Source organism: Colobus angolensis, unplaced genomic scaffold (genome assembly GCF_000951035.1).
Source record: "Colobus angolensis palliatus isolate OR3802 unplaced genomic scaffold, Cang.pa_1.0 Scaffold143, whole genome shotgun sequence".
Lineage (NCBI taxonomy): Eukaryota > Metazoa > Chordata > Mammalia > Primates > Cercopithecidae > Colobus > Colobus angolensis.
The window spans coordinates 4,538,786-4,552,672 of NW_012114522.1; the positions used below are offsets into that span (position 1 = coordinate 4,538,786).

At 49.3% G+C, this 13,887-nt stretch overlaps 1 protein-coding gene across 2 annotated transcripts in view; it reads right to left on the bottom strand.

Annotated features, from left to right (window-relative positions):
• The window catches only part of STK32B (serine/threonine kinase 32B), a 423,981-nt gene that overhangs the window by 50,856 nt on the left and 359,238 nt on the right, over positions 1 to 13,887 (bottom strand). For both annotated transcript variants that reach the window (XM_011935426.1, XM_011935425.1), the window contains exons 7-8: positions 11,472 to 11,575; positions 1,065 to 1,181 (exon numbers count right to left, since the gene is read on the bottom strand). In XM_011935426.1, coding sequence (XP_011790816.1) covers positions 1,065 to 1,181; positions 11,472 to 11,575 — 221 coding nt within the window. The remainder of the gene's footprint in view (positions 1 to 1,064; positions 1,182 to 11,471; positions 11,576 to 13,887) is intronic.

The window sequence follows — 13,887 nt, forward strand, 5'->3', positions numbered from 1 at the left end:
AGAGACAGGGTTTCTCCATGTTGGTCAGGCTGATCTCGAACTCCTGACCTCAGGTGATCCACCCACCTTGGCCTCCCAAAGTGCTGGGATTACAGGTTTGAGCCACCACGCCTGGCCGAGATGTCCAATTTCTTAAAGGTCATTGAGTGAAAAGACCACGTACAGCAGATTTTAAAAACCCACATGCGGCCGGGAGCGGTGGCTCAAGCCTGTAATCCCAGCACTTTGGGAGGCCGAGACGGGCGGATCACGAGGTCAGGAGATCGAGACCATCCTGGCTAACATGGTGAAACCCCGTCTCTACTAAAAAATACAAAAAACTAGCCGGGCGAGGTGGCAGGCGCCTGTAGTCCCAGCTACTCTGGAGGCTGAGGCAGGAGAATGGCGTAAACCCAGGAGGCGGAGCTTGCAGTGAGCTGAGATCCGGCCACTGCACTCCAGCCCGGGCGACAGAGTGAGACTCTGTCTCAAAAAAAAAAAAAAACCCACAAGCAGGCCAGGCGTGGTGGCTCACGCCTGTAATCCCAGCACTTTGGGAGGCCGAGGCGGGTGGATCACAAGGTCAGAAAATCGAGACCATCCTGGCTAACATTGTGAAACCCCATCTCTACTAAAAATACAAAAAATTAGCCGGGCGTGTTGGCGGGCGCCTGTAGACCCAGCTACTCAGGAGGCTGAGGCAGGAGAATGGCATGAACCCGGAAGGCGGAGCTTGCGGTGAGCTGAGATCGCACCACTGCACTCCAGCCTGGGCGACAGAGCAAGACTCCATCAAAAAAAAAAAACAAAAAAAAAACCACATGCATTAAGTATTTCTGTTTATTAGGAGCTCGTAGCAGAGTGACAAGAGCTGTCACAGTCGCCACTGTCCTCCGAGGTGTGCTGATCTGCAAGCACCCCCATAACAGTGCTTACTCCAAGGCATTTGGCATTTGAGCACAGCTGATTCGATCATTTCTACCCCCGGTATGCCATCTGTATTCCCACCCCTTCGTGTGCTGATATGGCTGTTTCTACACTCACTGTAGCTCCCTGGTGAGGCAGGCTGGCAGCTGCCCCCTTACCTTCCTCAGCAGGGCCACCATCCCCTTGCACCACGTGGAGGAGTAGTGGACATGCTCCACCTTGAACATGTTGAGGATTTCATCGATGGGCGTGGCCGAGTGGATTTCGTACGGCCTCTGCAACCAAAGGACAACAGGCAGAATCAGAGAGAGGGCTGTCAGAAGGCACCATCCACACACTTTAAGACTGTGTGATTATGAGGGACGGTTTATTCTTCCTCTTCAAGTAAGAGTGGGTGCTTCTCGGCCGGGCGCAGTGGCTCAAGCCTGTAATCCCAGCACTTTGGGAGGCCGAGACTGGCAGATCACGAGGTCAGGAGATCGAGACCATCCTGGCTAACAAGGTGAAACCCCATCTCTACTAAAAAATACAAAAAACTAGCCGGGCAGTCCCAGCTACTCGGGAGGCTGAGGCAGGAGAATGGTGTAAACCCAGGAGGTGGAGCTTGCAGTGAGCTGAGATCCGGCCACTGCACTCCAGCCTGGGCAGCAGAGCGAGACTCCGTCTCAAAAAAAAAAAAAAAAAGAGTGGGTGCTTCTCTTTCACGGCAGAGCAGGTGGCCTGAACCCATGTGCCAACAGTAACCAGGCCCAGGGGCCAGTGCAGGACCCGGCAGGTGGGTGCTGCTCCTGTGGCCACAGGAGGTTAGGGGTGGCTCGCTGAGGTCACACAGCCCATAAATACCAGAGGCAGGACTCACTCTTAGCAGCTTAACACCAGAGTCCCTGCTCCAGTCATGGGCTTGGGGCACCCAGGGACACCTCCAGTCATAACCCCCACCTGCTACTGGGCCTTGGCCGCCACTTTCCCTGTCCTGGCTGAACTGGCCCATGGGGTGGGCAGGGCTGAGATGGCCAGTGTCTGGGTATGGTTGGGCTGAGGGATGGGAGGACTCCAGCCTCACCCCCTGCCTTCTTGCCCGCTCTCCCCACCTCACAATGAGGACGTGTAAGCTCTGCTCTCCCCCAATTTCCGAATTTGGTAGAAAATGAAGCCTCCTGACCATGTTTTCTCAACATTGCTGTGTGCAGTTTCTTGCTTCTAAGCCCCTCTCAAAGCTCGGGCAGACTTTCTTGACTGTGGCCCTGGGGACAAGGTTTGGAGTGCTTCTGAGCAGCAGTGCACTCCCGGCCCCCGCTCCCCCTGCCCTGACCCCCATGAATGTCTCTCCTGGAGCCTCTGCAGCTGAACTGCGCTCCAAGATGTTTTCAGGTTAGTATCATGGCCACATGTCTTGGGATTACAAAAGCAACAATTTCCCTGGCATGTGTGGTGGTGCAACAAACTGGTCCTGGAGAAATCTGAGCGATGAATCCGCGATTAACCCATATAAAGTTGATTGCCATTAATATGTGCCAATACAATTATTGTTGTCTGTCTCCTCCACGAAGCTGTGGGCTGCTCAAAGGGGGAATTTGACCACGCTCATTTCTGTGTTCTCAGGGCCCCAGTAGTGTCTGCCATCGGGCAGAGTCCCAGAGCACGGCGACGGTGAACGTCTCAGTCCCTCCGCAGGTGCTGAGCGAACACTAACCCTGAGTCAGACACCATACTGGGATTCCACTGCCACCTTGGTCCCTGGGTTCGGGGTTGCCAGGTACACACTGTGAAAAAGCAATCACTTGTACTTTGAGTTCTTGCTTCAGAAAAGTTCCAAGAAGAAGCCCAGCCCCACAAACTGGTAGGATCTGGAGATGCCTGAGTTGGAAACTAACTCCCCTTATCACCATACTGCAAACCCCACCCAGGGAGGAGCTGATTTCCTATGCATGTGGCGTATGTAGAAGCATGATCTGCTTGCATCGACCTCACTGGCCACCCTCCCAGGTTGTAGTCATTGGATTGTCACCCACCACGTGATCAAGCTCATACATTGTGTGGGTAACACCGTGGCACTTAAGGCTCTGGCTGCAGCCTCATGGAACTGCAATTCCCACAGGGCTGCTGCAGATAGAGGGCACCAGCCCAAAGGGGCACGGGGTCCGGATCCCTGGGAGGGCTACAGTTCTCTGGAGAGAAGGGACACCTTTATCTTTACCAAACAGGGGGCCCTGGAGAAGATGTTGGCCCTGAGGGGTGTGCCTGTGCCCGCTCAGATGTGCACACCCAGAAAGGAGCTTTTTTTTCTGACTTTTTAGCCTTCTCTCTTATCTGTTAATTGAACGAGGGCCTGTCCATTTCACCGTATAATAGGCAGAGCAAAACCAAAACCCGTGGGCTCTCTAGAAAGGCGAATTAAGTGGATACACTAACATTTTAAAAATCTTTCTCCAATTTTTAAAACATCCAATGGGAGTGGTGACTTCCATGAATGAGCATTTTCTGCCCACCACTGCGTGTGTGAGACCCCTTCGCACTTCGCCAGAAACAACTACCACAGTTAGAACGATGAGAGCCGATCTTAACTGAAAACACCCCTTAGAATCTTTATGAACTGGTGACTGTTAACATGACCATTTCACAGAAGACAAAACCGAGGCACTATATCCTGGAGCTGGGCACCGAGGTGAAAGGCCAGGCAGTGTGAATGGCCAAGGCTCGCCTCTGACCACTGCTGTTACAAGGGAAATTGTGTCCCCCAAATCATATGCTGAAGTCCTAGCTCCCAGGACCTCAGAATGTGACCTTGTTTGGACATAGGCTCTTTATAGAAGTAATCCAATTGAGTCATTAGAGTCGGTCCTAATTCAACAAGACCTGAGTCCTTGTCAAAGGCGGACTTTAAGGCACAGAAAGACGCACAGAGGAAAGATGATGTGAAGAAGACAGCCATCCACCAGCCAAGGAGAGAGGCCTGGAACAGGTCCTTCCCTCAGCCTCAGGAGGAACAAACCCTGCCAACCACTTCATCTCAGACTCCTGGCCTTCAAAACTGTGAGAATAATTTTTGTTTAAGCCACCCAGTGTGTGGATCTTAGTCATGGCCATCACAGGTAATGAACAGCAGCTCTCACCGCCCACACACAGAGCCTCTCACTGGAGGTAGCTGACTTTGACTCTGCTCCTGTGATGAGCCGGTGCCCTCTGTACACGGCGCCTGGCGTGAGTAGGACAGACATGGTCCCTCCCGCACTGAGCTCACTGTCTTGGAGGGAGATGGGCAATAGTGGTCGGGGGTGGAATCAGTGCTGGGGAGGGAATCTACGGGGCTGCTGGGCACGTTTAGGGAAGGGGAGTTCTCTCTAATCTCCACAGGGACAGGGGCAGGAGACCCAGAGCTCAGGGCCACCACTGGGAGATGAACTGGGGCTGAGTTCAGTTTTGGAGTTTTTTTTTTTTTTTTGAGATGGAGTTTCACTCTTGTTGCCTAGGCTGGAGTGCAATGGTGTGATCTCGGCTCACTGCAACCTCCACCCCGGGTTCAAGAGATCCTCTTGTCTCAGCCTGCTGAGTAGCTGGGATTACAGGCGTGCGCCACCATGCCCCACTAATTTTTTTAATTTTTAGAAGAGACCAGGTTTCACCATGTTGGCCAGGCTGGTCTCGAACTCCTCACCCCAGGTGATCTGCCCGCCTCAGCCTCCCAGAGTGCTGGGATTACAGACGTGAACCACCGCACCCGGCCATTTTGGACTATTTAGAATTGCTCCTTCCTGTCTTTTTTGCCTTTCAATAAACAGTTCTGCCCAACACAGTCCCACCCCTACCCTGAAAACCCAGCTGCTGGAGGTGCAAAGACTCTGGATAACGACGCAGCACTTCGTCCCTCATGTCAAACGTCAGGAAACTGAGGCTGGCAGACGAAAAGAGACTTTCCGAATGTCCCTGATTCTCATCCCCTGGTCTTTCTGCAGTGCCACCAGAGACCGAGGATCCAAGCACCCCACCTGAACACCAGCCAGAAACAAATGTAAATGTTTTCTTACCATTTACATTTCATTCCCTATTTTCTTCTTGGTCACTTCAAGGTGCTCATCAATTCTGCTGTTCCACTGGACCTCCACGTGAGCTATTCTCTCTCTCTCTCTGTCTCTTTCTCCCTAATCTCTGTAATTCTCTCTCCTTCTAGAGGCAACCAGACCAATTACAAAAACAATGATGATAATAACAACTCCGACGAGCCAGGAAGCCAGTGCAGGACATACATTTAGAAATGAGTTTGGAACATCATGACTAAAACAAGTTCCACAGCTTTAGGCACCAGGTTCAGCCCTCATCTGTTTGGGTGGTTGTAGAGAAACGTAGGTTCTTTTACAAGAAGATTCGCAAATATTAAGATCAATATCCTGTCTGCTGGTACTGATGCTGAGTTCTCACTCGCTGGCCTTAGGATGTGCTGAGTCAGAACACCAGCTGGTAGTTACAAGGTAAAGTAATTCCATGTACTGCTGGTAAAAGCAATTTTAGCAGTGGGACATTGGATACACTTATTATGGAGTGCGGGTGTGTCTCTATTCCAGGAAACTCGGTTTCAAAAAACAAAATGCCAATTTACCAAAAAAATAGAAGACAGAGGAAAAGAATTGCCGGATGTCTGTCATTTTAACTGTTAAAGTTGAGCTGGGCCTTGGAGACCATCTAACCCAATGTTTTTTTTCCCCAAAATCTTTTTATTCAAAATCCCAAACACGGAACAGATGACAGTGAAGAACAGTTCCTTAGGTAATTTAAATCTCCAAAGCCCGGAGAAACACTTTCCCTGCCTCTGGAACTGTCGGATCATCTCTGCAGGGTCCTAAAGTGTGGGAAACACAACTTGAAAACACTGAAAAATTCACAAATGGTCCTTCCTCCTCCTTTGAATGGAGATCACAGACTCCATTACCTCCCGGGCTTGTGACTCCTGGCACAGTGCTCTACTGGCCTCCTTGGTGAGGTTACATGGTCCTGTTTCTCCAGGTTCAGCCCACCCACCCCTTCCTTGCACATCCATCGGTACTCAGTGTTGCACTCTCACCTCTAGGGGGAGCTCTGGGTACCCTCCCTCGACTCGCTGGCCTCTCTGTACCTTCAACCTTCTCTGTCCACCCATTCCTAAGGAGAAGTGCTGACTGGGGTCAAAGGCAAGGGTAACACCAGGTCAGGGAGTGAGCAAAGAGAAAGTCCTCATGTCCCCATGGAGTGGGCACCAAGAAGCACAGAATGTGGATGGGAACCCATCTCTGCTCATGAAGCCCACAGGCCTTACATGCTAATGGTCAGCAAGCAGGTGTGATCCAGCCTCTGCTCTCGATGCCTGTCTCTAGTGCTTGAAGGGTGTTAAAGTGGGAAGGATGCAGGTTTTCCAGCAGGTTCTCCCAGGGTAGAAGTCCTAAGGGAGATGTGAAAGGGGCGAGGGGTCCTTGAAAGCCCACTTCACTGGGGTGCAATGTGCTAATGGCCCTACACGCAGGATCCCACTTAGTACTCCTGGTTGTTCTACGGCTGTGGTTCTCAATCAGGGACAACTGTCCCCCAGGGGATGTTTGGCAATGTTTGGAGTCATTTTGGGTTGTCATAACTGGGTGGGGAGTTCTGCAGGCATCTGATGGGTGGAGGCCAGTGATATTACTGAACATCCTAACAATGCACAGGACAGCCCCGCACCACAAAGAATGATCTGGCCTCAAATGTCCATAGTGCCGAGGTGGAGAAACCTGTGCCATGTACTACTATTCTCCCCATTTTATAGATAAGAAGCAGGCTCACTGAAGATCACTGAGAGTCTAGGTGGCAAAGTCAGGATTTGAACCCAGACATATATGGTTCTATGTATAATATGACCACTGTGCTGTCACTTCCCTGCCTAGGTACCATGGATAGTACCACACTACCCACACAGTAAAGCCAAATGCCTCCAGCTGGCCGCAGGTCCTTTACAGACGTCTCCTCACTATCCTTCTGACCGATGGGTAGGCCAAAATGTTTGTCGAATCAGCCCTAGCTTCCACTTCTCTACCTGAGCTCACACTGTTCCTTCCAACCATTCATATGTGACCAAACTTCAATGTCTTCTCCCTCCGGAATTCTCCCCTGCTCCTCTAACCCTAGGTCAGCAGAACTTCACCTGCATCCACCAGTCTTGTGGAATCATTGCTGTGTGTGTATTTACTTCCTTGCGTAACAATCGGCATGTCTCCTACGTGCCAGACACCGCCTATGCCCTGACTACATTTTCTCATGTAATCTCTCACTGATCCTGCAGGTGGGCCTGACAAACCTTCTTTTATAAATGAGGAAGTCAGGGATCAGATGAGGTAAGTGACTTAGCCCACATCACAGCACCAAGAAGCACAGAGTGTGGATGGGAACCCATCTCTGCTCCTGAAGCCCATTGGCCTTACTTGCTAATGGTCAGTAAGCAGGTGTGATGCAGCCTCTGCTCTCAGTGCCTGCCTCTAGTGCTTGAAAGGTGCTAAATTGGGAAGGACACAGGCTTTCCAGCAGGTCCTTCCAGGGTAGAAGTCCTAGGGGGATGCTTCCTGAGTGCCAGCCATTCATCAGTCAAGGAGCTGGGTGATTAACATAATCCAAATCCTTTAATTCTCAAAGCAACCCTATTGGGTAGATATAATTACTAATTTCTTCTTGTTAACACAAAAGGATTCTGAATATTCAGTCTGTTTAAAAGCCTTGCTTAGGATCCCAGATGGGGTACCTGGTTAGAGCCAGGGTTTGAACCTGTGAGATTCCCCTCAGATTATTTTTATTATAAGGAAGCAGCTTTTGACTGAGTAAAGGGAAAAAAATCTGTAGCCATTAGAGCTGTCCAAGAGTGAAAAAGATTCTTTCTGGCAGTACGGTGCCCCCTGGATCCTGAGGATAATCAATGAACGGATGGGTGCTCACGTGTCAGAGAGACTTTGAGGTTTGTTGGGACAATGGCTGGCTAAAGATCTGTCCATCTCTTCTCTGTGGATGTGGTCAGGGGAAGGGAGATCTCCTCATATCTCTTTCCATAGTGTTCTCTGGAGAGGCAGTAGTCAGAGTGCCAGGGTGACTGGGGCACCAAAAGGAATTCTGACGAGTGGCACCTACTTGGGCCTTTTTCTTTCACTCAGCAGACCTGCCAGGGTAAGAGCTAAGATTCTAGTTTGGCTCAGAAAGAAGTTAGATCCTACTTATGTCTCCTGTCCAGCCTACAAGCTCCAACCAAAAGCACAGGGTTCTCTGCATCAGTGATTCCCAGCGTTTTTGGCACCAGGGACTGGTTTTGTGGAAGACAGTTTTTCCACGGACTAGGGTTGGGGTTTTTCCACAGTTAGGATGGTTTCAGGATGATCCCAGTGTATAACATTTATTGTGCGCTTTATTTCTATTTATTATAATATATAATGAAATAATGATACAGCTCACCATAATGTAGAATCAGTGGGAGCCCTGAGTTTGTTTTCCTGCAACTAGGCAGTCGCATCTGGGGGTGATGGGAGACAGTGACCGATCGTCAGCCAGTAGATTCTCATAAGCAGCACGCACCCTAGATCTCTCGCATGTGCAGTTCACAAGAGGGTTTGTGCTCCTATGAGCGTCTAATGCCACCGCTGACCTGACAGGAGGTGGAGCTCAGGTGGTGATGTGAGTGATGGGAAGTGGCTCTAAATACAGATGAAGCTTCCCTGGCTCACCTGCCATTCACCTTCACCCCCTGCTTTGCTGTGTGGCCAGTTCCTAACAGGTCACAGACCAGTACCCAGCCCCCAGGGTTGGAGAACCCTGCTCTGCACTGTGGTCTCAAACCTGCCAATGGGACTTGGCCCCTCTGCTGTCCATAAAGAGTGCTTGGCTTCTTGTGAGGAGAAACAGCTGTTTTCCTGGATCTTGGCCAACAAGCCATAGTACCAGTTTTCCACCCATTATTTTCAATGCGTTCGAACTTTAAGATCCTAGAACAATATTGGGAATTCCCACTATGACCTTTTTATTTGAGACATAGCCTTGCTCTGTCACACCCAGGCTGGAGTGCAGTGGCGCGATCTTGGCTCACTGCAACCTCCACCTCCCGGGTTCAAGCGATTCTCCTGCCTCAGCCTCCCAAGTAGCTGCAATTACAGGCACCCGCCACCATGCCAGGCTAATTTTTTTTTTGTATTTTTAGTAGAGGCGGGGTTTCACCATCTTGACAAGGCTAGTCGCGAACTCCGACCTCAGGTGATTGCCCTCCTCGGCCTCCCAAAGTGCTGGGATTACAGATGTGAGCCACCGCGCCTGGCCGCCACTGTGACTTTCTTTCCTCTTTTGGACGTAAGGAGCTTCCTGGATCCTACCCAAGGATATTGTCACTGACGTGACTGAGGAATTGCAAGAGTTGGGGATAACTCCTAAATTTACATCGTCCATGGATAAATATGAGTGTTTTTCAGCACAGTTTTTTGACTAAATCAACTGTTTCCAGTATGAAAAACAGAGAATAAATTATTTGCATAAACCTGTTGTCTTTTGGGTCAAAGAAGCAGCCAGTTAAGAATATCTGGGAGAAAGATTTACAGTAGTACATAACAGGTGGTGTTCTTTCATCCCATTACTTTGTCACCATGCCAAAGGCCTGGATCACCCATCATTTGCTTCTTCCTCTTCCAAGAAGCATCGTCTTTGAAAAGAGCATCTGGATCTTTAAGCAGAAAACTCAGAAGAATTAAAAAATAAAATAAAATAGCTTATTTGTGAATCAGCAGGGACCACTCCATCCTTGGGGCTTTTTGCCAAGCTATCATCTTTGATTGCACAGACCCATGAGGAATGACTGCAAATATCCTTTCTGTTGGCAAGCGGCCAGTCACGTTTAGGGCAACTGCTTGCCAAGGTCATTGCTGTGATTGATTACATGAGATTAACAGCCTCTGGCGGATGCCTGTGTGCTCTGGTTCCACCCTCATATTCCTCCTCTGAGCATATATATCAAAGGAAACAGCTGACAAGAAATGAACTAAGCAGGAACCACACACGCACCTGTCTTACACAGCCCCGCAGCAGCTCACAGGTAAACCTGTGGGACATTAATTCTTTTCATTCAGTGAACAAGCTCACATTTTCTTTGCATTCTAAGAATGCAATGTATACTAATTACGTTTTTGAGGAATTTAGGGGAAATAATTGAGATCAAGAGCAGAAAATTGTTGCCGGACTACGGGGTGATAAATAATCCTTACTTGCGCTCACAGTGCTCATGGTGTACAAACTGCTCTCATCTCTCATTCATTCATTCATTCAACAAACATTCATTCAACACCCATTATAACCATGCAATGGGACACCCACAATGAATAAGACACCACCATGCCCTCAAGGGAGGAACGTTCTATGTGCATGAATATGCATGTATGCAAATGATTGAAACAACATTAAAACTGAGTCGGTGGGAGACTGGCTCTTTGCCTCTGTCAGCTCTGTGCTGAGCACTGGCGCTATGGAGACGAGTCTCAGGCAAACTATGTCTCCCACAGTCCAGGAACCCAAGAATCCTAAAACTCCAGCTCCGCTAAATAGACAGAAAGGATATTATTATTCCCATTGTACCAATGAGTAAACCATGGTCCTGAGACATGGTGAAGTGACATCCTTTTCAAATGATACTTGCGCAAAGAAATAACACCTCAAAATTAATTTTAGTCAAAATGCTTTCTTTTTTTGAGACAGGGCCTCATTCTGTCACCAAGGTTAGTGTGCAGTAGTGCCATCATGGCTCACTGCAACCTTGACCTCCCAGGTGATCAAGGTGATCCTCCTGCCTCAGCCTCCCAAGTAGCTGAGACTACAGGTGAGTGCCACCATGCTCAGTTATTTTTTTTTAAATTATTATTATTTGTAGAGATGGAATCTCCCTACATTTGCCAGGCTGGTCTCAAATTCCTGGGCTCAAGCAATCCTCCCACCTCAGCCTCCCAAAGTGTTGGGATTACAGTGCTGAGCCACTGCGTCCAGCCTAGACATAATACTTTCTGCTCAAATAAAAGTATGTGCTATTACAGCTGCCAAATAGTCCCATTCATCATCTTCAGCTAGTAAATTTAAATGCAATAAAGTACAAATACATATTGAATGTCCCATTTTTATAGGACACTGAGTTACATATTCAGGGAAGATGTAAAACAAAGAGAAAAAAGAAGCATAGTCTTCACCCTTCAAGATTTTCCAATCAGCTAGAAAATCAGACATGGAGACCTTGTGTTGTGGGTTCAAAGAGGACAGTGTTTGAAACCACGAGGCCAAGGCGCTTTGACGTTTGACCTGTCACTGATCCGCTGTGGGCCTTTGTGTAAGATCCTCCCCATCTGGATGCCTCTTTCCCATCTGTACAATGACGGGGTTGGACCAGAAGCTCAGGGCGTTCATAGGCGGCACACAGGCATCAGGACTGAAACCTGGGGGCAGTGACTCTTCCACCAGTTCTCCTTCCTGCACCGCGTGCCCTGTCGACTCTGCCTGCCCAGGAACAACTTGAGCCCCCACTGCACAGCCCCTCGTGTGCACCGCACAAGCGCCTGTCTTACCCAGCCCCGCAGCAGCTCATAGGCTGTGACGCCCAGGGACCACCAGTCGACCGGGTACGAGTATCCGGGGCCTCCGTCCATGTACACCTGGAATACTTCTGGGGCTGTCAACGAGAGGACAAACAGAACATCATTGTGTATCCCAGTTTATGGCCACCACCCCTTAGAAAGGGGACAAAGAGAGAAATCGAGCTTCTTTGGAGACAGAGTTTCACTCTGCCACCCAGGCTGGAATGCAGTGGCGCGATCTCAGCTCACTGCAACCTGTACCTCCCGAGTTCAAGTGATTCTCCTTCCTCAACCTCCCGAGTAGCTGAGATTACAGGCACCTGCCACCACGCCTGGCTAATTCTGAGATTTTTAGTAGGGATGAGGTTTTACCATGTTGGCCAGGCTGGTCTCGAACTCTTGACCTCAGGTGATCCGCCCACCTTAGCCTCCCAAAGTGCTGGGATTACAGACGTGAGCCACTGCATCCGGCCAGAAATCTAGCTTTTTTGGACAGCGAAACCTGTACTTTTTTCACTATGCCACATGGTTTACACCCTCAGTAAGCCATGAGCTGCCTGAGAACAAGTTACAGGCATCACCAGAGGCTCTGGAGTGACACTGCCGGGTGGGATGCAGATGGGACGCCCTGAGGGGGCATGGAAGGGCCGTCCACTTGGCAAAAGTGAAGACATGTCCTGGGGGGGGTGGACTGGTGGAGCATGTTCACTGCAAGAACTGGTGGGGTAAACCCAGAATGAAGAAAAGGAACAGAGCACCCAAGGGGCTGAGAACCTTGATAAATGAACGCTCAGAGCTCTCTGTGCCTGGGGCCTATCTCAGAGACAACTCTGTTTTAGCATAGGTGGCCTCTAACATGAAATACCCACAGCGAGTAAATCCGCAAGACAGAAAGCAGACTGGAGGTTGCTAGGGGCTGTGGGTGGTGAGGGGAAGGTGGGAGCACCTGCTTCATGGGTACCGCTTTTCCTTCGGGGGTGAAAACACATGGATTGGAACAAGAAAGAGGTGGTGGTCATATAACACTGTCAATGTACCAAATGCTACTGAGGCTTTCACTTTAAAATAGCTAATTTTATCTTATGTGAATTTCACCTCAATAGAAAAAATACAGTGAAGGCGATGGAGGCCCAAGAGTGGTGGACCCTTATTCTTCAGGGGACTGCATCTGTCCCAGGGTCCTTGTCCCTGATCACTCTCCAAGGGGCTGAGTGGTGGGTTGATCTCAGTGCCTCACCCCCACCTCACTAGGCCAGGAGTGCACTGTAGGGTCTAACTGTCTATGTGGGCTTCCAGGAACATTTTGTGAAATGTTGACAATTTCTAGTAAATTAATTTGCAGGCATAATTCCATTTTACAGTTGTCAGAGCAGCTGAAATCTGCCCCGGGGAGCCACAACCTGTTGTGATGAAAGCTGTCTCAACTCAGTTTCTAGATGGGCTTTCACTCGCCATGGAAAGAAGATCCAGGATGAGTTGACCTGGGGGCGCTGGCTGGGCAGCTTCACACTTGAATCTGACCAGCAGTCACTTTCTAGCTGCCCCCTGGTGATATTCTCCATTTGGTTCATGTTTTCTAAGTGCACTTTCACCCATGGGCTCTCCTTTTATCTTCACAACAGCCTCTGGGGACATGTTTTAAGGGGAGGTTCAGAGAGGGCCAGCAGTATGAAGAGGTCACACAGTCAGGAAATGCAAAGCTGAGATGCACACGTTACAGGCCTGCTGAATTCCTGTTTGAAGTAAGACTCGTCTCAACATTTCGTTCAGTACAAACTACATACTCAGTGCCACATGGTAGAATGGTGCAATTGGGAATTCGAGAACATGCCCCTTAGATTATTTGCCCCTTAAAAAGGAACTGATATCGTGCCCTGGGAAACAGGAAGACTGCTGGCGCTGCTGGAGTCACTTTTTAGTAATAAGCTACGTACCTTCTGTTTGCCTCAGTTGTGTAGAATGTAGATAATAATAATGGTTTATTCATTGGGCTGTTGTGAGGATTAAATAGATTAAATAAGATAATCTATACCAAGAGCTGAGCAGGATGCCTGGCCCGTAGTGAGTGCTCCATGAACATCAGGCATTACTAACAGTCGAATCATCACTCCAACCTCCGCTTCCTCTGCCATGCCTCCCCATCGTCCATAGTTACCCAAACCGGAAATCTGGGAACCCTCCTAAATGCCATCCTCCTCTGCCTCATGAACGATCAGTCTCCAAATTCTGTGTGTTTCGTCTTTTCAGCATCTTTTTGTCTGCCTCTTCCTATCGGTGATAGATCATCCTGTCTCCAAAGTCAGTGATCACACTTGTTCATTAAGCATTGGATGAGTGAATATTTAATGCTTTCCTAGTACATGCTGGGCACTGTGCTGTGTTATTCCGAATCCCACCTGGATCCTAC